General features: G+C 37.2%; 1 protein-coding gene across 1 annotated transcript; it reads right to left on the bottom strand.

Moving 5' to 3' along the window:
• Positions 1-4,511: 4,511 nt before the first annotated feature.
• LOC127656622 (cytochrome P450 26B1-like) lies at positions 4,512-11,913 on the bottom strand. The gene is made up of 7 exons (XM_052145034.1): positions 11,812-11,913; positions 11,030-11,391; positions 10,043-10,267; positions 9,328-9,603; positions 8,965-9,120; positions 8,200-8,607; positions 4,512-5,787 (listed from the first exon to the last, which is right to left on the bottom strand). The coding sequence occupies exons 2-7, from the start codon at positions 11,231-11,233 to the stop codon at positions 5,410-5,412; spliced, it is 1,647 nt and encodes a 548-aa protein (XP_052000994.1). The 5' UTR covers positions 11,234-11,391; positions 11,812-11,913; the 3' UTR covers positions 4,512-5,409.
• Between the last annotated feature and the right edge of the window lie 9,863 nt (positions 11,914-21,776).

Genomic DNA, 21,776 nt, shown 5'->3' with positions numbered 1-21,776 from the left:
ACTACTAGTTTGTAACTACTGCCACCCTAGGGTTTGCATTTGTTATATCCACCCATCTAATAAAACCCTCCCCAAATCTGAATTTCTTCAAGGTATATCTTAACTATCCCATTTCGACCCTATCATATGCCTTATCCATGTCCAGGGAGAAGGCCGCATCAGGCAAATATTTTTTATGATTAATCCACATAAGATGTAACAAACGCTGTATATAATCGGAGGACGATCTATTCTTTACAAAACCCACCTGATCAGAATGAATCAGAGAAGGCAAAATCTTCAACAGCTTAGACTTCTGTTTGTAACTGTCTAGCTAATAACTTCCCAGCTTTCTCCCCACTATCATAAAAATTAATCTTAAGCTTGAACAATGCAAATTCTGCCTTTTTATTATGAATTTCATTAAACTCGCTTAAAAACCCATTCGGCATGACTCTGACAGACTCTCTAATTCCTTAATTTGATATTCCAATAGTCTAACCCTCTCCCTATCTTCTTTTTTCTTTTTGCTTGACCATGCTATGACCTTTCCCCTGACATAAGCCTTACAGGCTTCCCATACCATATCTGTCCATCAATCCAATATTTTTCAAGTATTTTGCTAAAAGCAGAATTTTGATGGAGAGAAGCATTCAAATGCCATCTGTTAGATTGGAAATTATTTGTATCCGTTAATAGTCCTAACTGGACAGAAGCATGATTCGACAAGGCTATTGAACCAATTAAACAGTCCACAACCATATCTATTAGACCCTTGGATATAAAATAAAATCATCTATCCTTGAGTGTGTTCTGTGTTTATGTGAGTAAAAAGTATATTCTCTTTCGGTGGGATTGACCACCCTCCATAAATCTAGCAATCCCAAATCTTTTATCAGTGAATGTATTGACGGGGCATATATTCCAGGGGGATTGGGGGCAGGTAACTCCACCAATAATCAAAACAAGCAAATAAGACCGGCTGAACCACCCGTCCTCTATATGAGGGCCTTCCCCCAACTGGTCTGTGAGGTGTTTAAAAATGGTCACCCCAAAGCTCCACCCATCTCTCACCACCTCAGGTCACTTATATGGTATACTGAGCATCCTTATAACTCGAAAGGAAAATAACCCATCAGTTACTTCAAATTGTAAAACATTAAATATTTTGTGTAAATCCCTTTTTTGCAAACTCTCTTTGAATTAGATAAGACACTTAATCTTACTTACAGTGACATAGATACCTCCTTCATGACAACCCTCATCGTTTGATATACGTATGATCCACCAAAATGCAAATAAACCTTCATTCCTCTGGGACCATATATCATATCAAACAGAAAAACGAGTTCTAAAGACCTGACAGAAAACTGGGTTTCATGACTAAAATTGTTTTAATCCTTTGCATCCTTAGATGCTTCCCTGAGAAAGTTCATCGCTTTCACACAGTCTGCAAACTTCATCTTCTTCCTTTTCCAAGAAAAGCGCAGTTCAGCTGGATAGGTAAATGTCAATCATACATTCAAGTCATGCAGCCTTTTCCGAACTTCAGTGAACTTTCTCCTTTTCTCTACCGTTTCCCTTGTCATGTCGGGGAACCACCTCAGGTCCACGTTCGTTCTGTATTTATCTCTTGCTGCTGTCAGTAACCTTTTTCACTCCAGATAATTGAGAAAGCGTATAACCATCAGTCTGGAGGAACGTCCATCCTCAGATCGAGAAGTTTGCACCAGGTGCAACCATTGTAGCTGATCCAACATCGATCCCCAAACCTTTGAGAATCAACTTCCTCACACTCTGCGAGATTATTACCTTCAATCCCTTCATGTAGGCGAATGAGTCTCAGACTTTAACATATGTGTCTATTAGCTGCATCCACAATAGCCTCAGGCATCGCTTTACTTTTGTTAGCTTTTCACTTGTTGTGCGCAGCTGGTGAATCTCATCTTCTAGCTGTAAAATGCCATTTTTTGCCTTGTCAAGTCTCGTCAGCATCGTACTAACTTGACCCATTTCTTCCATGGCTTTCTCCAGAAACTATTGCATAGACACCAGTACGCTTGTATCTACAGTATAGTTTCTGCTGCCTCAGTTACCGTATAGGTTGAGAGTCGTCAGTTTAGTTTGCGTGCCGCCTGCTATATTAGCATAGGTTGCGCTAACCTTAGCCACTCTTGGTTTAGGATTATTTGTTGCAGATATAACTAGCCTTAAAACAAACAGTATCGACTAAGTGTATAAAGTTTGCCCCTTTGTTGTAACAGACATTTTAATGTATCATCAAAACTAAATGGATTTTGAGTGAATTAGGTGAGCTTTTGACAGCTCGTATTTAGGCGTCCATCTTCCTAGTCGGTCCCACATGACTCCTCTAAATGGTTTGAATTGATAAGAGAGGCTACATGTCTGCTATACTTGACTCAGAGGCATTTCTGCTTCATGTAAACATGACTGCCCATCATGCTCCAAAGTATTTCTGAGTTAAAGGTCATGGCCTCACACTTGTCCATTTGAGACATCATCAATCGATAATCATTCATTCAGTGGAAAGTGTGAGTGTGATTACTTAGCTGAAAACAAGTGACACTTTATTGACATGAAACGTTTGCTGACATTTTCAGATGCTTCAAATACATTTTCTGTTTGTATTTGTGTAGCAAGTTGCTTTTCTTTATGGTGACCTGACTAATCACTAGAGTCCAATAAATGGGCTCCACAAGCACACTCATCTCCAAATGATCGTTTAGATATGTTTAGCATCAGACAGAACTAATGCAGACCTTAGTCATGTCATTTCAATGTGCATTGGATTTAACAGGCTTCCATTGTCCCATCCTGTTCCACCTGACCTTCCAATGGCCTGTAACACCAAATCATAACATTTCTATCTCAGATCTATTCATGCTCACCTATCACAAAATGCTTTAAGACAAAAGTCACTTTCACACATACAGACTTTTTCTGAAAATGAACTGCAATTTAATTTTGTGAACACGTCATGTCGTCAGATTGGACAGATAGCTGGAAAGCTGTTGCATGAGTGAATTTCAGATGGTACATATACCACTAAATGCAATGAAACAATTTTACTGCAATTTAACGAGTTTCACGTGTGAACGTGGCTAATGAGTGCTTATAATTTAACCTTGTGCGACCCCGCATCTATATGCTTGGATGTTGTACTTTTGCTTTCCTATTCGCAATGCATAACTTAAACTGACCGGATAACGTTCACAAGACTGGTTAAACTTCTGGCACACAGAGCCACGTGACACAACAACATGGTGTTGATTTCTGTGAAGTGCTTCTAATGGCACAGAGCAAAACAAAAGTGCCTCTATTAAGAGACATCTTTAAAAAAAAAATTCATTGAAACCTGTTTGTGTGTAAAGAGTAGCATCTCTAGTTTCATTTGATATGCTGCTATAAAAGATTAATAAATCTTTCTTGTGCCAGCATGATGATAAACATAATGTCCACATATGTGGACATTGGGACAGAATTCCCTCAAAAGTTGAAAAAATATTTTAGTTATTTTCAATAACTTTCCACATGAATAAATTTGTGGGTTATTTTGCTTCATTTTAACATAACATGTGTTATCACCATACAGTTTTATTCATTAAATATACTGTACATTTTCACATTGAGAATCAATGGGTTCATTCAAAAGCTGAAAAATTTAGCTTTTAGAGGCCTTATGTGGAGTTAGGATGAAAATAAGTTGGATTTCGAACTGTTCTGAGACAGACAGCACACTGGAGGTTAAGTCATTCACTAAATAGGGAACAAGGTAGCATCCTATAACTCTCTATGCAGCTAAGTGCATTCACTTTTAAAATCCTACCAAAAGTTCAGTTTCAGGCTGCAGATGATATTTGGACCACACAACATGTTTGGCAGACATGGGACAATCGTAAACAGTACATAGATTCAGAATTTATAATGTATAATTTTATTTTAAAATGGCTAGCATGGCAGTGATTGGATGATGCTGGCCATTACTTTGAATTAATATTAATTATGTAACGTTTATTTGCCGTTATGTAATGTTTCAAAAACATGAATAACCAACATTTACGGAAACATAATAAATAATTTGATGTAAAAAATCTTGTCACAACTTAGTCACACTGTCAACATATGTGGACAACAATTGTTAGTAAAGCTATTTGCTCTAGAATGTTTTATTTTTTGTTTGCTTGTTTATAACATGCTACTAGTTACAAATCAAAAAGGCAAATGGAAAATGCACACAGCAGTCTCGCTCGGGTCTCAGGAGGTCTATCTCTCTGCAAGCTGGCCTTGGTAGCAGAAAGTGTTTTTGGAGGTTTAATGGAATATTGATAATTGTATAAAGAGCTAAACTATAACTTTATTTAGGCATGAAAATTATGCTCTACCTCCATGTTTCGCCTCATGGAGGATCTTACAAAGGTTATCCCATTGCACCAGACTGTAAAATCGTTTTAAATTCTAATTGGAACCATTTTAAAAGTGTAGAAAAAGAAAATAGTCATTGAACTGCTTATAAACACATCAGATCTCTTTATTGAACAGAGATATCCTAAACACTAACAGAACTCCAAATGCACATTTCAAAATAGATACAGAAGCAGATATCATATTAACATGAATACTGAGCATCTACTCATCAAGGCACACATGAGCACATGAACTACACACTTACGTATTGACAAGACAAGTACATATACTCCTATTTGGGAGAAAAAGTGCTGCTTGTTTTCTCCTTCCCTGTATTTAAACCGATCCCCCCATGCAGTTCACAGCACAAGGATAGTTTTTCACAGCTTACATAGATTCATAATAAAGATTACACAGATTCATAATAAACACAAATAACTATTCATTAGTAGCCTATTTATATGATTTAAAGCAATATGTAACTTCTGTAAGTACTTAAGTTCACCAAAACAGCATGTACAGACATCTAGTCATTTTAATAGTACAGTAGTCTAGAAACTAAAGAAAGTGGCATAATAGTTTTTTTATTTGTATATTTAATGAGCTATTCTCCTTGGGGATGGGGGAGCTAGAGTCCTTGAAATTATAAATAGAGCTTATTAATGTTGCTACTTCATTTCACAAAACAAAATCTTGTTTTGTTTATATATCAAATACAAGGTTGAGATAGAAATGCACCTATATTCTTTTTTTCTATGAACAAGATATAAAGGAGTTGATGTCATGCACATCAACATGGCTTGGTTTTTCAGACTGAAGTAACTTGCATGCGTTCTGTTTTGTTTAAAGTCCAAATCCATCACTTCATCCCACTGTTTTCCAAATAGATAAATGAGTTTCATTTTACACAGATATCAAGAGGGAAATTGCATTATTCCAAATAGCAGTTTTGGCATTTGTCTGTTAGATTTCTACTTGAAACAGTGTATAATATCAGTTTTTTGCCTAAATATGAGTGGACTCCCTCCGGTTTCTCTCGATCCCATGGTTTCTGTAGTTAAAAAACACGGGCAATCCATTGACCGGATGCACGATCGGCACCGTCTGCATCCTCGGATAACTCTTCGTCGCAAGTGTCCAGTCTGCTGTGGCAAGCAACTCCACGGCAAGAGTTTTCAGCACAATCAAAGCGAGTTCTCGTCCAATGCATCTCCTCACACCGCCACCAAAAGGCACGTAACTAAAGCGGTCAGTTTTGCTCTCATCTTGATCGGCACCAAACCGGTCCGGGTTAAAAAGCTCCGGATTCTGATATGCTTCTGCAGTCTCGTGTGTGTCCCGAATACTGTACATAACGCTCCAGCCCTTCGGGATCTGATAACCCTGCATAGGCAAAATATAGGTGTTTATACATTAGCCAAATCACAAATAGTGTTAAATAGTGTTATTGCTTTCCATATCCTTACTAAATAAATACATTCAAATATTTTTAACATCATAAGGCATACAGTGTTTGGTGGACAAGAAACATTACAATTTCTTTTAGAATTTTTACAAATATTTTATAATCATCATCTTAATTTAGGACATGATAAATTAAACGATGATTGAAATCATCTTTAATAAAAGCCTTCGGTGACTCACCCATAACAAATGCTCCTTTGTTTACATTTGGCAGATGCTTTTATCCCAAGCAACATAAAAGCATCTGCCAAATATATCCCAAGCAACTCCAGGTTGCTCCGGGGGACAATCCCCCCGGAGCAACCTGGAGTTAAGTGTCTTGCTCAAGGACACAATAGTGGTGGCTGTGGGGATCGAACCAGCAACCTTCTGATTAACAGTTATGTGCTTTAGCCCACTACGCCACCACCAATTTTTCACCACCAACTGGCATAAAGTTAGAATCTGAGGAAAGGGTGATTTAACAGTTTGGTAAACAGATTAAAATACTCTGGTCCCTCGAATCAATCAAATTCTTACAACTGGGGGCCTGGGTAGCTCAGCGAGTATTGACGCTGACTTCCACCCCTGGAGTTGCGAGTTCAAATCCAGGCCGTGCTGAGTGACTCCAGCCAGGTCTCTTAAGTAACCAAATTGATCCGGTTGCTCGGGAAGGTAGAGTCACATGGGGTAACCTCCTTGTGGGCGCGAATATGTGTTCTCGCTCTCAATGGAGCTCGTGGTAAGTTGTGCGTGGATCGCGGAGAATAGCATGAGCCTCCACATGCTGTGAGTCGCAGTGTTACGCACAGTCCTCTGCCACCCAGATTGAGGTGAGTAACCGTGCCACCATGAGGACCTTCTAAGTAGTGGGAATTGGGCATTCCATATTATATTCATTCATTTTTCTTAAGGTTATTTGATCTGATTTTGTGTCATTGGAATTAGTGATCTGTGACATTCCATTATATTTTAATTAATATTAAACTTTTTATATATTTGTTAATAGGAGATTTGTGAACACAGTAATGTATGTAGATTTGTGGGGCAACATTTTTGTTTATATTTTGAAGTGAAAAGGAAAAGTTAGACCCTTGGGGTAAGATGCCCCATTCAGAATTGGGGCAGAAGGTCCCCAGTAGCATATTGTTGCTGGTGTTATTTTTATTTAATTTAATAGTTATTAAAATGTATGGGGTTATTGTTAAATAATTCCACAAATTAGATTAACATTTCAAACTTATTCACTAATCATTTTAACTTAGGCTAAATGAGTAGAATTCAGACTGAATTCCACAAATTTAGCATATTCATAGGCCAGTACAGTACATAATTCAAAGAATATTTTTACCCTTTCAGTTAAATCTCTTTTACTGGGGGCATCTATACCCCAGTGTTGGCCCCTTTTCATATGTGTGAAAGGAGGGTGAGGAGGAGGGCGTGGCCAGGCCTTGATGAAGCACGGCCGGCACTGAATCAGATTATCAGTGGGAGAGCGAGATAATGGGCAGCCGGAGACGCTGGTTCGAGAGAGAGACGCATTCGGGCGCGTTGCATATGTGTCTATATTTGTTTACGTTTGTTTTAAGTTGAGTTTCTCATTAAAGTTTACGTTGACTGTCCTTTATCCGTTACATCATAGATTAGCGAATGATTCTATTTATTTCCCATGATAATATATTGGATGATGCATCATCATCCTCTACATGTTAAACATGTATCTTAACATGTTACAATTTAAAAGTAAATGCACTTTGTTCTTAACTCTTTCCCCGCCAGCGTTTTTAAAAAAAAGTTGCCAGCCACCGCCAGGGTTTTTGACGATTTTCACTAAATTTTAATGGCCCGCAGAATATTTTCTTCCATGAATATATGAAGATGCTATATATCACAATAAAGATCTGAGGCTCTGCTTTTAGGCAAAAACAAACGATTTTATTTTATCTTCATTTGTTCTTTTTTTATTGTGACGTGAACAGAGGTCGGTTTTGTCAAAAAACAACATTTCAGACAAAAAGCTGATAAAAAGGCATTTTTATGTCTGATATTTTGAGCTTCTCAATACTCCACTTCTTCATGTTTGAGACGATCGCAGTCTGTTTCTTTGATCAAAGAGTTGCGTACTCTTTCAAAACATGCGGAGGGGTCTTCTTTACCGTATAACACCTAAAACACGGAAACCGTGTTTGGCGGGGAAGCGTTTTTTCATAAAACACAGAAAATTCCGTGTTTGGCGGGGAAAGAGTTAAGGGTGTCTTCCCTCATCTTCCCCTTCAATGCACAATGTTTAAATTTAATACAGTAGATTTTCCATGATATAAGTTTTTCTGAAGAAGAAGAAAATCAACTCACATTCAATTCAAATGTTTGCAGCACTGTCCTGTATCCCCCAGACACTGGTGGGAGGAATCGAAGCACCTCCTTGACCACACAGTCCAGGTATGAAAGCTGACTCAGTTTCTCCAAGCTTAGGTAAGGGACGTGGGTCCTAGAGCGACGCCCCTCCTCCTTTTCCCCTGCTTCAAAACACGTTGTTTTATTCACCGCTGATTTCTTCTCAGAAGCATCATTTGCCTCACTGATGACATTCCCATGGCAATGGGAGCGACAGCTGTGCATGTCAGCAATCAGCCCCTCGCTCTCCAGCTCCGCTCTGGCACGCTCGCTCACATCTGGATGGCGCATCAGCTGCATGATGAGGGATGTTGATGCGCTGGCAGTGGTAGAGTGTGCAGCGAAGATTAACTCCACCGCAGTTTCCTGAAAGACAGTTTCATTTTTTTATTTAGCAAACACTTTTATTCAAGGGAAATGAAATAGGTAGATATATAGGGCCTACTATAAAATGATAAATCATACACATTTTTCCAGAAGGAAGCAAGTGCAAACAATAGGTAGAGAATAGTCATTTTTCTTCTTTTTTAACATGTGATGATTCATTCTAAATGTTGGGTCTCTTTGCATGAAGTCATTGCCTAGTAAATAAAATAAAATGGGTAACAGTAAAAATATGATGCATTCACCTAATTTCAAGGGTGTAGATTTGGCTTGAAGATTGGGGGGGGTTAAAAATCGCTTGTTAAGTTTTTTGAATTATACATTCAGTTACGATTTTACCTTGAGCTCCTGCATTGTGAGTTCATAGTCATTTTCCTTCGCACCACTCAGCATATAGTCGAAAGCATCGCAGTAATCATTGGCTTGCTGCTTTGTAAGTTTCTCCTGTATGATCTTCTCCATGGCAGAGTGCAGAATCTCACGGGCTCTGATTCCCTACAACAACAAGCCACTATTAGACTATTCTAGGCCATGCCTAGAAGTTGTTTTATATGTAGAAGAGACAAGGATTTAGCTTTCTAGCAATTCATTTTGTTTTCATTTGCATTCATTCATAATTCGTACATATGACTTGAACAAACAGCAAGACAATGTAAACTTTAGACTGTTGCAGGAATGTCAGAATGAGATGGTCATTTTCACCTTGCGCAAGCCACTTATGGGGGTGTCAATGGGAAGAGAAAAGAGGTTGTTCATGAGCTGTTCGAAGGTTTTGGAGAGGTGGACGATGCGCTGCTCCTCCAGTCGCAGACCTAGCAGGACGCGCACCGCGATGCGGAATGTGAGTGACTTGGCCGCGGCGTAAACATCCACAGAGCCGGTCTCGGTGCACCACTTGGCAATTTCAGACTTGACGACATCTTGAAGGCGCATCAGATACGTCTCCAGTGCGCTGCGGCTAAACACTTTTGCGAGGATCTATGAAGCAAATTAGAAAAAAATAAAAAGAATGCTGAATTTATTTGTATTATTCTGTGAGCTTAAATGAAATAGTATAGCCTTACAAAATTTACAGCAAGTTTTTAAGTCTTTAAGAATGCATGATAATGAAAACATGAAACAAAACATTACCTTGATTAAATTAAAATGTGATTATGAATAAGACAAACTGGTTTTAGAAAGCATTTTAGTCCTCAATTGTTAAAGTGAAAGTGACTTAGCAAAACAAACCTTATTTATTCAGTCCCATTATGAGTGGCTTTGCATCATGTTTTCTGTATAAGTGTGTGTTCTTATCAATTAAATAAACCAGTCATGATTGATAGTTTGTCATGTGTCAGAGCTTTGTCTTAGTTTCCCATCGGGTCACACCAAAACTGGATAGGCTGCTTGCATTTTAGGCACTGGGCTTACTTACTTTTCTTTTCCTCTTGTGTAGGTCACCAACCGAGTTGACCAGGGTGTGCGGCCCAAGGATGATGCGTGTACTCTGGGGCCACTGCGTGCACACCACCGTGTGTTCACCAAGGAGAATCTTGCGGATGTTTTCAGCACCTGTCACCCGTATAACGGGTTTGCCCAAAAGGTGGGTTTTAAAAACATTTCCATGTTTCTCACGTCTGGAGATATGAAAGCTGGATCCCTATTAAAAGAGAGAGAGAGAGAGAGAGAGAGAGAGAGAGAGAGAGAGAGAGAGAGAGAGAGAGAGAGGTTTGTTGCAAAGCTGTTATGCCAGTTTTTGCAACCTCTGGAATGGAATGATCAGTTCTGGCACCTCACAGGGAAATCATGGTGAAAACATTACCAGTGAAGAATTACACCCTCATCAAGTTCACACATGCCATGGAATAAGTCCCCTTGTGCATTTTTATATTAGGCCAGCAAATAACTGGCTCATACCCTTCATACTCCTATTTAAGGTGACAACATGAAGTAGTCTTTAATATAACAATTGGTAATACAAGCTATAACAACAATATTTATAATTACAATAATGTTAAAAACAATGCCTAATAATAAGCAGCTGCACAAAATAATTAAACATGTAGTTTATTAGTAATACCAATTATTAGAATCTGTAAAAACACTGTAATACTAGGTGTGACTTCATAATTGATAGGCTATATAGACTAAATGTAGTCATAATTAACATTGCAAGTAAAAAGTGTAATTGTTACCTAAAGAGCTATTTCTACCTGATCTAACCCTTAAAATGTGTTTTGTTGGTGTAAGTTAATGTAGCTATTCAGGTCGATTCAGTGATGTTACCAAATATCATTTTTGACTTGAATCAAGCCAGTTCATTTAAGTGGTGAAGCACATTTTTAGGTTAACATTTTTATCATAGAGAGTGGGAAAGAGTTTTTGGAACCTTAACATTTTTAGGCTACTTCAAAAGTCTTACCTGGAAAAGCCAGTGGAATGTTTCTCCGACCAGCGGCCAGCCCATGGAGCCACGTGGGAGTGGAAGTTTACACGCCCGATCCCGGGTGATGCTCCACCTGATCTCCCACAGCAGCCGCGAAACCACAAGCAACAGGAGCGCCGGTAAAATGGCACCGACAGCCGCCAGCAACGTAGACACGAGGCAACAATCGTGCCAGAACATCTCCAACGATAAATTGAAGAAAAAATAAAAGGAAAAAAGAAGAAGAACAGAGAATCCACGTGCTCTTGTGCGTGTTGTTCCCGTGAGGATGTCTTGATGGAGCGCCTTCAAAAGTTGAGCAACGTTCCAGAAGGTCCTTTTACGCGCTCATTGGATATCTGGGAATGAACATTCGACAAGTTTGACACACTTTCATGACGTCGCACACAATTCAGAGGAGAGGAGATCTACGTTGCTTTATACTCTTCTCCAGCTTCCCAAAGAATGACAAGAAACTGACAACTATTCCAAACAGTTTTACAAGTTGCATGCGCGGGCATGTCTTTCATCCGAATTTATTCACCTTTTCGGTGAGTGCCAAAATCTTTGGGACATCCCTTATTCTTTGAAATTGAAATTCACTTGAAATAGATATCGAAGACGTAGCCAAAAGATAACTGGTTGTCTTTATCTCAAATGTTTGTCTGTGTTTGAATGTAAGTTCTCATCAGTAGCCTAATTAAATAGGCATCTTTCATCGAAAATCACAGCATCTATTATTTCAGAGCTTAGAATGAGATAATGAGCTGTGTACTCACCTCAGCACAAGTGTAAGAGCATACAGATGACATGCTGTGAGCTCGTGAAGCTTCTCAAGTCATTCTCTCTAATGTGTGCAATATTCAGTGCATCTCACGCGCTCGGGCTTTATAGGTATTGGCACAAACCATGAACCACCTTCAACAGTGACGTATGAAGTTTTTTTCTCTGTTAGTTCAAGAGGTCGTGGATACATCAGACGGGATGGGGACGTTTGAGCTCTTATTATAAGGGTCATACTGTAGCGCCAACAGAGGGAATATGAGAGAGAGAGATAGAGAGAGATAGATAGAGAGAGAGAGAGAGAGAGAGAGAGAGAGAGAGAGAGAGAGAGAGAGAGAGACTGAGACTTTAGGTGTTTTTTTTTTTGTTGTTGGTATTTTTTACTCATTGGTAACCTGTTTCCTTATTGAGATTCCATTCGATCCATTTGTCATTAAATTGTAGAAAAGATAAATGACACAAGGAAGGTATGGTATAGTTTAATGTCTACATATATGTATTTATTGCCAAATTAATGCATCAAACCGTGAGAACATTTTTTTTATCCCATATTTTCGGAAATCATAAATAGTAAAAATCTGTAATTTGTAATTCTCGGAATAATTTCAAATCGGAATTGGCACAGACAATCAAAATGATAAAAATTAAAATTATAACGTAAAACAGCAGGTAGATAAATAACTAATTTTATATATATATATTTATAAAAAAAAAAAATCTTACAAAATTTAATAAAAATAAAAACCCATAGGAAACGAAGTTGAATTTTGTAAACAGTTTCATGCAGTAAAAACCACATTTTGTGCTTGTGGGATTCTTTGACGTGTGTTTAAGTTTTATATTTTTTTCCTCGGTCAGTCGAAGATAAATTAACCAGGGAAGGTATGACATTGACAAAATTAAATGAGATGTAAAACAATATTAATAAAAAAATTATCAAAATCAATAAAATTAAATACAATTAAAAAATGAACGCATACATTTCTAGCCCAAAGCAAAACTTGCTTATTTGTTATTGTACTATGAACATCAAATAATTTTATAAACATCAAATAATTATATAAATAATTAACGCACGCACGCACGCACGCACGCACGCACACACACACACACACACACACAAAAGTAAAAAACAAAACTTAAAATATACCAACAGTAAAACAATGCAGAAGTTTGCAATCAACATTAACCAATGTTAATACATGTGTGTAAATCATCAGTATAAGGTTCAATATTTGCATTAATATTGTTTTTTTTATAAATAGAAAATAACAATGTTATATACATGAAATTCTTATAATAAAACTGTCTGTCTTCGCTCACGTTGGTCTCTTAAGTTCTCTGTTGTGACCAGATCTGCTTGGTTAATGTAGCTTCTCTTCTCTTCTCTTCTCTTCTCTTCTCTTCTCTTCTCTTCTCTTCTCTTCTCTTCTCTTCTCTTCTCTTCTCTTCTCTTCTCCTCTCCTCTCCTCTCTTCTTTTTGATTTTAAGGTTAGAGTAAGAAAGACTGTAAGAGAGAGAGAGAGAGAAGCATTAAAGATATCCCCTGACTGGGGTGAGTGAGCAAATCCCATTATTAATTTTAACAACTGAGATTCAGAATACCAACAAAAGTTCAAAGTCTGGTTAAAGACATGCAAGGGCTTGCAATATAGTCACACACTCATGGTCACGTCTTCTTTCATCTCCCTCCACACACACGCACGCACACACGCACACACACACACACTAAAAAAAATTCACAGACACACTCCATTATAAAATATACAACACTGTTTCTGCCTAAAACTTACTTAATTTAGTTACCACATGAAGCACATTTTTAGGTTACCTGACAAAATATTTGTTACACCCAAAACATGTTGACCCTATCACCAAATTAAATATCATATTTAAAAGGAAGACATCATCCCAAGTCACAAAAACCACATCACAAAACCTGATAAATTAGAATGCAATTTTACAGTGTGTCTGTATGAAATTAATCATAATTAACATGAAATCTGATTTTGATGTTGTCTAAGGCAATAATATCTTTCTGTTGATTTTTTCCCTTGCTTCAAGAAACACAAAGAGTGTTTCAGGGCCTTCACTGACAATGCTGGTCTTTGATATCAAAATCATCTTTGATCAACTTGTGTGTTATAACACACATGTGGAGGATCATTTTCTGTGGCTGCTTTGTGACCTGCTGAAAATGTCCCTTCTCTCTGTTCAGACTTGCTCTTGTTGACAAATATAACATCCTTTCTGCTTTGCATGCCAATGAATTGCATTACCTATGAACACACATGTTCACCTTGCTATCTAATTTGGAAAATTCCATTTACTTGAATTAAAATAAGCTTATTTTTAACATTGCATGCTAAGGCAAGCATAATTTTTAGCCTATTATTAGTTTTGTTTGGTAAGGCAATATCACTGTTGTGTACTATCACTGAAAATTAGGCATTTAATCAAACCCCTAACTCTAAGTATTAATCTGCAGTGCATAACTCGTCCAGCACTGTTTCTGTTTAAATCTCAAATCATGCAAAATATTGAGGAGATATGCCATTACTTTAGGCGATCAAACATACAATTTTTGCCAGGCAGATGATACATTTTCCCAAAAATCCCTTTTACTTACATTCCAAATAATAATAAAAAAAAAATAAATAAATACAAAACCATTAAGTAAAAAGTATTATAAGACTTTCTTTGTACCTTGAAAACATGAGAGGTTAAACAACTTATTTGTTAATTTCCAAAAAGTAAAAAAAAAAAAAATAAATGTTTCAAGGATTTTAATTTATTTATTAATATAATGAATTTTTGAGTAAAAAATATCAAGAATTTTACTCAGGGTTACCCCGCCTGAACAAAATTTGCCTTTTCATAAACATGTCAAATGTCAGATGCTTTTTATACATATTCCTCTCTACATCTGTTGACTGCTGGGCGTTCCAATTTCTCCCATTCATTTTAATAGAAGCGGCCCGTCTATACCTAATAGTCTCAGTACCAATGTTTATCTCAGCAAACTAAATACTGACAAAACACTTTTTTACTGTGTTTTATTGTTTTTATGGTTAACATAAACAACAAAATAGTTACACCCAAAAAGTGTTTTAAAATATGAATACATTTTAATTGTTTCACTGAGTTGCACAACAGTTGTTTCACAAAGACATAACAATGAAAGATTATTCTGCACTATTCATGCCAAAATATATTTTTTTCAGGAATTTCAGATTTTAATGAGACTTTGGCTTCTTTTTTTTTTTTACTGTCTCTGGACACCACATCATATTTATTTTGAGTAAGCCCCAGAAACAAATATCAATATGACTTTAAACTCAGCAATTGAAAAGTAAATGGTTTGTGTGAATTGCATTTTTTATGTATTTCTAATATAATATATCTAGGCAAAAATGAGCATCACTTGACCCTTAGGATATATGGCCATAATATGTACATGTTACCCTCTGTAATTATATTTTCTGATTCATTTTGTGAAATGAATCCACATTATGAACATTACATTTTTTTTTATAGATCACTCACCCACTGCAGACAAGTATTTTTTCTCCACCAATCAACTACTTGACCATGTATGAAAGTGCGTGAAACATTTTAAAACTTGTGGTGTAAGATTCATGTGAACACTAGGAAGGACAAATCAACCCATCGCAAACTCCGACAGTGGAGAGAGAACTCGCTCATTCAAGGTTGGCAGATTGCAGGACTAATGCATCACCATGGCAGCAAATATCCAAACTGTACAAGTGTCCAGATCTGATTGGGGATTTCACCTATAGAAATTCGCAACCTCACACATGTCGAAATCTAATTCTGATGACTATTTGCTCTTATTTTAAATCTGTTATTTATCAAACTTATTAAAATGAAATATTAAATTTTTTACTTGCATGATTAGTTCTATGTAATATATGACAAAAATGATCTATAGGGGATGGCGGTTTTACAAGGGGGATGCTTTTTGGTATTTATGGCAACAAGGGGGGTGGCATCCCCTCGTATCCCCCCTCAACTTGAGCCCTGCATATAGGGATCATACCATCTTAGAGACTTGGGTATGGGCTCTTTTGGGCAAGTAAACAACCACCCAGAACACCCTAGCAACCACTAAGCAACCACCCACAACACCCTGTCATCTTTGCGAGTTTTGCACAAACCATAATTCTAAGTCTAACTGAAACCATAATCCCTACAATTCACTTTTGGCATTTTTAGAAGTGAATAAAGACATAATTAAAGGAATATTATTTAATGCAAGGTAAGGTCAATTGACTGCATTTTTGGCATAATGTTGATTACCTCAAAAATGTATTTAACTTCATCTTTCCTTTATTTACAAAAAGCGATTAATGTGAGGCACTTACAACGGAAGTGAATTGGGTCAGGCCATACATGTTAAAAAAACACACAGTTTCAACAATATACCAACAAGATGTATACATTGTATGTGTTAAACATGATTTTAGTGTGATAAAATCGCTTACTAATATTATCTGTGGAAAGTTAATATTATAACTTATTTTTTATGGTGATGTAACGCCGGTCAACCCTGATTTTACCACACTAAAATCCTATTAAAATGTGTAAATTTGACATCTTCTATACTTTTAAAACAATGTGTATTTTAAAGTTTATTTGTGGGCCCACTTCCATTGTAAGTACCTTACTGTAACTCGGAACATACCTTTATGTCATGAATTGTTTTTCATTTTGAGGACATCCCTCAGATTTAACTAAATTCTGGGGAAATTTTTACAGAAATTTTGACCCCACAAGGTCAGAAACTTACGCAACATATAGAAGCAAATATAGAATTCAAACTGAACTTAAACTTAATACTCCATTGATGTGGAATCCTAGCGGTAACCAAATAGCGTCTCTCTGGAATCTAGAGCCACACACAAATTTGCCCTAACACAGAGATACACAGAAGCAGACACACACAACTGCGTTTTAAGTGGTCACCTTATCCCTTGCTGTCTTATGCTGCTCAATCATCGGCTCCCGCCCTTAGCTTCTGGACTCAGTGTAGGGGTCAGGGAGAGAAAGTCTCTGCCGATGATCAGAGGTACATCCTCATCTTTCAGCGGTACAAATAATACTTCCTGTTGAACAGAGAGACACCCCTCAGTGTGCAAAGTCTCCAGGACATCAGACAAACTCAAGAAAGAGTACAATAGCTGAAAGATGATTATGGGAACTATGGTATATAGATCAGTGATTTCTAAAGAAATACAATGGAGATATGGACAGAGAGTGAGAGAGAAACACAGAGAGATGGAAAATATTTATATATTAATTATTAAAGAATTTTAAGAATTCACTCATTTTAAATAAGTTTAATGGCATAATTGTTTTGGATACAATTTTGCCAAAACATCAATACACATGCATAAATAGTGACAGAAAGTGAAATAAAATAATAAAATAAAAATAAGGTGCCTGTAATGTTAGTAAAAAGTTTGCGAAATAAAATACAATAAATTACAAACTTTTTATTAACATTACAGGCACCTTATTTTTATTGTATTATTTTATTTATATTTTCTGTATATATATATATATATATATATATATATATATATATAAGAAATAATATATGGATATAGAAAGAGTACTATCTTTCATCAAGGTTGTCTTCCACAATTTCACACATGCATACTCGTCTCCTGGTTGTCCTGCTTTGATTCTTAAGGGGCTTTCCCTCCTCTCAGATGGTACTTGTCATCACTGTGTGCGCGTGTGTGTGTGTGAGGGAGAAAGAGAGAGGGAGAGAGAGAGAGGGAGGGAGGGAAATAAATTGAAGGTGTGGATATATCCCTTTTGGGCTTGATATACATTTTTCAAAGTAGGCCTTTATAAATGTGTGTGTTCCTGAGTGTGAAATGAGTGAAGCGCATGGAGCCCCTGGGGCCAAGATGGAGGTTTTTTAGATATGTAAGAACTTCTGACCACCCGACTGACTTCCTTATCTGTCAGAGGGGTGTGACGCTGAGCGGCTATCATGTTCTGTTCTGGGTGTCGCCTCGTGAACTCATACATTGACCCCAGAGGCCTACACTTCCTCCTTGGCGCCATGGTAACATGGCAAAAACACAATTCGACGATTCATCATTTCTTTTTAACAAACTGAACTTTTGCAAAATTGTTATCAAGATGTCTTAACAAGGGACTAAAAATAGTTCAAGGAACGAAAACCGAAAATGAACAAAGTGATTTTCAATTATTCTGGAGTGAAAACATTATTTTTAAATGTTCATAACTGGCTATAAACATTTAAATTTGTTCCAGTATTTTTTTATTAAACCAAAGGCCAAAGGGTTTATCACTTAAAATGTTTTATCCACAACTTCCTGTTGATCATATTATTCAGGGTTTTAATGAGCAATGTACCTCCTTAACCTAAAACTTTAACCAAAAACTAACCAATAGTTTTTAAAAAAGCAAATGAGTGGTGAAAAAAACAGACATCCTTACCCTAAACCAACACGTAAACTTAACCAAACGTGTTGTAGAATGTTGCAAATTCCATCTTTCGGATGAGATGTTAAACCGAGGTCCTGACTCCCTGTGGTCATTAAAAATCCCAGGGCACTTCTTGTAAAGTAGCGGTGTAACCCTGGACTCCTGGCCAACTTCCCCCCACTGGCCCTTTTCCATCATGGCCTCCTAATAATCCCCATCCATTAATTGGCTGTATCAGTACACTGTCTATCGAACACTGGCTAGGACCCAATTTTGTATGTGTTATCCCCTATATTAATGAACACCCCTTCACCTAAAATACAGAGTCTGGGGCAAAATGAAATTTGAGTGCCCAATACGTGAAACATAAAACTCTGAACCCACAGCCAAAATTCTTGGATCTTAACACACCACCAAAAACATGGGTTGTGTCTTTATCTTATGATTGGCATCGTTAGCAAGTGGGTGCGTCTTTCAAACCAAGCCTAAACAATCTAGAGGGTGTCCAGTAGAATCTATGTACAATCTTAAATTGCATAAGACGCACCCTTGTATCTCTCGATGTAGACTTGATATTTTTTTTAGAATCCTAGCCTACACTACCTCCTCCAATACTAAGTTTAATCTTTCTCAAATAATCTCTTGAGAGAGGTTGAAGCTCCATCCCCCAGATTCTGAATTAGCAGGGAGTAATATACTGATGCCTTATGACGTTTTCCAAAAGCAGTAATCACCACTCCCAGAGTATCTGCCACTTTAGGTGGGGTGTATGCTACTCCCAAAAATAACACAAAGCTGATGGCACAGCTGTAAATACCTAAAGAACTGAGATATGGGAATCCCAAAATGTTGAACCATATTTTCAAAGGATCTCAAGACTCCACTCTCATATAGTTCACCTAGTGTATTAAACTCCCTCTCAATCCACACTGTCCAGCAGAAAGGGGACTTATTAATACATATTTTGGGGTTCAGCCATATGCTCGAGGCTACATTAAATAAATGTCAGAATTAAACACTCTGGACACTGTCCATACCGAGTGCAAGTGCGAGATAATGGGGTGTAACGTAACTTCTCTGATTAGTTGTATAGAAAGGCTTTGCAATGGTGAAATAGGGGCAAGTACTTCCTGTTCAATACAAAACCAAGGAGGGGCTCTCTTAGGTGGAAGCGGCCAATGTGCCAAATATCTGAGACCGAATGCATAACAATAAAACACAATCTTGGGTAGGCAAGGTAAAATAATCTGAAATTAATCCATTTGTTTGTACCACCGCAACCGGGTGTCTATAAAGTAACTTAATCCATCCAATAAAAGTATTCCTGAACATATATATTTGCAAAATCTTAAAAAGATAATCCCATTCTTCATCAATAGACAAAGACATGGAACTATAGAGATCAAGATAGAATTATTTAAAAGCATTATTAATATAAATGGCTGAGATAAATATTTCACCACCAGCAGATTTCACTGAGGGAATGGTAGAAAAAGTCTCTCTCTGTTTTACATAGCTAGCCAGAAGCTTCCCTGCTTTGTCCCCCGACTCAAAGTATGACTGTCTTACCCGGAATAGTAAAAACTCCACCTTCTGCAACAAAATAGTATTATATCTGTATTTCAATCAGGTCAATCCTTTGAGACTGTTAGATGACATTCGTCGCTTTTAATATTCCCTTCCAGTTTCACAAGTTCTTGTGCTATAGATTTATTGGTGAATGAGGAATACTGTATGATTCGGCCCCTAAGAACCACCTTAAGTGCCTCCCAAGCCACGCCCACAGAGGATACAGAGGACCAGTTGGTCTTTAGCATTTTTTGGAATTCAGGATTTTGCAAAAGGGATATATTAAAATTAGGAGTAAAAAAAAAAGGAGTATTAAAATGGCAACTATATGATTTGATTTTCTCCGTATGTGGCAACACCTCTAAACACACCAGGGCATGATCTGAAACTAAAATGTTTCCAATTGAGCAATCAATAACAGATGAAATGAGGTACTTGGATATAAAAAAAAAAATCTATTAGAGTAAATCTTATGGAGTGATGAAAAAAATGTATAGTCCCTACCAGATGGGTTCAAAAGTCTCCAAATATCTGGAAGACCATGTTTTTTTTACACATCCTGTGAAGCATCAGTGTTGCTCTTGGGGGCTTGCACACTTTTGCTTCACTATAATCAAGGACTGAGTCCATCAAAAGATTAAAATCTCCTCCCAATATTATATCATGAGGGGTGCCAGCGGCTTGCAATTTCCCTTCAAGATCTGTAAAAAAGCCCCTATCATCCAATTTAGGTGCATAAATATTAGCCAAAATAAGACTTTGTCCCTAAATTTAAGCTAAAACAATAATGACTTTTCCTAATTTATCTTTACGCTGTTTGATACATTTGAATTGTAGATTTTTACTTATCAGTGAAATGACCCTGCTCTTTCTCGAGCCAGCACTATAAAAAAAATGCCACCCCATATGCTTCCAGAGTTTTCCGCTTCCTGTGGAGAAAGGTGCGTTTATTGAAGAAACACTATATCATATTTCTTAAGCTTAAGAAGAGAAATAACCTTTCTTTTTTTTATGGGGTGCCCCAACACATTCACATTCCATGTGGAGAGAGACAATCCACTAATATTAACAATTAAAATTATGACATATAAGAAAAAATAGATTGTTTGTCAAAAACAAGATTATAAAGACCACATTCCAACATTGGTGCAACCATTAAAACCCGAACATCCCCTGGAACAAAACAAACATAAAAAAGAAAAATGTGTGCATTAACCCTGCACATGGCAGCGCCAACTGGCGTCCATCCCTCCAAACTCAAACAGTCCATATATGCCTACAAGGACCCCTGCAACAACTTTGCCGTTGGATTGCTCACATCCAGTGTTTCTATAAAAATGTTGTGAGAAAAAAATTACACAACAAAAGTTAATCTATAAAACTCCAGCCAATAGGCTGAACAATCTCAAAGAGCATGTAGATTCATCAACAAAACTGTCCCGAAGGTGTGCCACTTAATCCGCTACGCGGAACCAGCACCAAAAAAACGCTTATTTTCCTCAAACAGTCAAGTGAATGATCAGTAAGCCGGTCCACTCAGCTACAACGTGAGTACCACAAAATTAATTACTTCATTGACTTTATGAAAGATATTGCTTGCTGTGGGCATGTAAATATTTTACATCCATCTAATTCTCAATTTGGCTGGGAATATCAGTGCAAAAGCGACCTTCCATTGATGTAAAAGTTTCTTGCATTACTTGAATCGATCACATTTCTCTCTTGTCAAATTCACAAAGTCTGGGAATAAGAAAATGCTGTGGCTTTTCCAAGAAAGCCTTCCTTTACTCCTCATCTCACATAACACAAGATCTTTATCGGATGATCTCAGAAACTTGGCCAGAATTGATCGGGCCTGTCTCACTCTGCGTATCTCCATGCCGGAACACTTTGAGCTTGCTCGATT

Source organism: Xyrauchen texanus, chromosome 16 (genome assembly GCF_025860055.1).
Source record: "Xyrauchen texanus isolate HMW12.3.18 chromosome 16, RBS_HiC_50CHRs, whole genome shotgun sequence".
In the NCBI taxonomy this organism is placed as follows: Eukaryota; Metazoa; Chordata; class Actinopteri; order Cypriniformes; family Catostomidae; genus Xyrauchen; species Xyrauchen texanus.
Note: the sequence above shows the minus strand (reverse complement) of the source record. Positions and strands in the feature narration are given on the sequence as shown.

Bases quoted from the DNA above. Each gene is read 5' to 3' on its own strand.
- LOC127656622 (XM_052145034.1), bottom strand. From the start codon at position 11,233: ATGTTCTGGCACGATTGTTGCCTCGTGTCTACGTTGCTGGCGGCTGTC. The intron at 9,604-10,042 runs GTAAGTAAGCCC...TTTGCTTCATAG, and splicing joins TACACAAGAGGAAAAGAAAA to ATCCTCGCAAAAGTGTTTAG. The intron at 9,121-9,327 runs GTGAAAATGACC...TTGTTGTTGTAG, and splicing joins CCATAAGTGGCTTGCGCAAG to GGAATCAGAGCCCGTGAGAT.